The following is a 2,255-nucleotide window of genomic DNA, read 5'->3' as shown; positions in this document are numbered from 1 at the left end:
ATGATAATTATATATATTATAATTAACAATTATATTAAAGAATAATAAAATTAAAATGAATTATTAGTTTTTTAGATAAAATTAATGGTTAATGTATTAAAATATTTAATGTTCAAATTGTTCAATGAGCCCATGTGGTGGAGTGGTAGAGGTCTTCTTAACTAGAATAGAGGTCATGAGTTCAACCTCTACCAACAATAAATTTTAAAATATTTTGAAAAAAAAATAGAAAACCGGTTTTCGGTTCACGGTCCGACCGGCCGGTTCCACCGGTTCACGGCGGTTCAATGCAATGGTGGTTTAAAGGGGTGAACCGGACCGGACTACCTACCGGTTCGCGGTCCGACCGGTCGAACCGGCCAGTCCGGTCCGGTTTTTAAAACATTGGTTGTATGTAAATGTAAATTTTAAATCAAAAAAACAACTAGTATTACATATAATATTTTATAACTACATCATAATCATTAATTAATCTAGTGTAATAATACAAGATTGCAAATTTCTACATTCACCTGATAATCTCCCACATTATTTCCATCAAATATAATTAAGATAAAAAAAATTACACAAAAAAGAAACGAAAATGAATCAAACATTAACACTGCATCTCTGTGAAAGCTGATACTTAACTGAATTTCCGACAACAATGCCGGTGTTCTTGCTATTTCCGACGGGGATATAGGCGGCGCAGGCGACGTGGAGGTGGTAGCGGCCGGAGATGAACGACCCGACCTTCCAGCGGACGCGGCCGTTCATCTTGACAAGTAAATTCACGGCGCCGTCCGCGCGGTCCTGCGCCAGGGCGGCGCCGTTGTAGGGGGCCACAGGGACGTCGACCCCGTATAGAAACGGGGACCACACGTTGACGTCCTTGTGGCCCTGGTAGACGGCGGGGATCGCCGTGGAGTAGCTGATCTGCTGGCTCCGGTAGGTGGCGTAGGCGCTGAGGCGGTCGTAGTAGACGCCGATGCGGCGGTTCGGGTTGCGGGAGCTCACGGTGACTTGGACGGTGGCGGAGATGACGTTGGCGGCGGAGATGTTGAGGTTGAAGATGGTGGCGTCTTGGAGGGTGAACCGGGGCTTTTTCGGCTGGAGGATGGCCCACACGAGGAGGACGACGAGGACGAAGACGAAGACGAAGGTTAGGATGGCCACCGCGCACCACCTCGCCCTATTGCGTCGCGCAGTGTTGTGGTGGTCGCATACTTTTTCCGACATGGCGGCTGAGGAGGAGACTGGGACTTGGGTGTCTAGTAATATGTTGTGGAAGTGTGGAGATATATAAAGGGGAATATTTTATCTAGAATATTTATCGGTCTAGCAAAACATGTGTATGTGTCGTATCAGAAATGTATTCGTCGTAGATGAAACTGAATATTTCATAATGGTATAGTTGAGAATGATATTTCAACTACATCATTGTACGAGGTTTTTAATATTTCATCGAGAATGATATTTCATAATAGGATCTATTTAATGCATCTATATTTAATCTTCTTATCTTATATTCATACCCCCACCCTAATCCAATCAGTAGCTAATTTTCATTTTTAATCTAGTTTAGTTCATGCTTGTGTACTTCCTTCTGAATTGTCAATTCAGTTTTTAGCTGTTGGAAGTGAAATCAGTTTTCAATGATCTTCACGATAGTCATCACACAGGTTTTTGGATATTCGCCATGGACAGTTGGATATTCATATTGATTTTTTTTTATTGAAGTTAATATGAGTATAATTTTCAACGCTTATAAATACACCAGCCCAGTTAATAGCATTATACTCTGTAATCCAATCCTTCAAATTCGAATAAGGTCAGAATATATTTGGATTTGAATATCAATTTCTAAGATAAATAATAAAGTTTTGATAATTAATTACCGGATCATTTTTGTTAGAGAAATTGTTCACAATAGGACCAACAAATTGTAAATTTTATTTCCAAGAGTTATTTTTTCATGTCATGGCTTAGTATAAACAAAATGAAAGGTCACAAACACACTTGCTTCCTAAAAAGTTACTGAATCCTAGTATATTCCATGACATAAATACTTGACAATAAATTACTAAATATTTATACATTGCTAATATCCAACAAATACTAATAGGTAGAATCATCGGAGCTTATGCTTCTTCAGTCCAACTGTCGGAAAACAGATTCGCTTGTCCACAATCCATCACTCATAATCCAAAGTTCATACACATCCTCTTGATGGTCAGAGCACTCAACAACCCTTTATACTCTAGAAAAAAATATCT

General features: G+C 39.5%; 1 protein-coding gene across 1 annotated transcript; it reads right to left on the bottom strand.

Annotated features, from left to right (window-relative positions):
* Positions 1-405: 405 nt before the first annotated feature.
* On the bottom strand, positions 406-1,285 carry LOC121786219 (NDR1/HIN1-like protein 1). The gene has a single exon (XM_042184807.1). The coding sequence runs from the start codon at positions 1,216-1,218 to the stop codon at positions 589-591; it is 630 nt and encodes a 209-aa protein (XP_042040741.1). The 5' UTR covers positions 1,219-1,285; the 3' UTR covers positions 406-588.
* Positions 1,286-2,255: the final 970 nt, after the last annotated feature.

Source organism: Salvia splendens, chromosome 22, assembly GCF_004379255.2.
Source record: "Salvia splendens isolate huo1 chromosome 22, SspV2, whole genome shotgun sequence".
Taxonomy (NCBI): Eukaryota; Viridiplantae; Streptophyta; class Magnoliopsida; order Lamiales; family Lamiaceae; genus Salvia; species Salvia splendens.
Note: the sequence above shows the minus strand (reverse complement) of the source record. Positions and strands in the feature narration are given on the sequence as shown.

Coding starts and splice junctions, on each gene's coding strand:
- LOC121786219 (XM_042184807.1), bottom strand. CDS start 1,218: ATGTCGGAAAAAGTATGCGACCACCACAACACTGCGCGACGCAATAGG.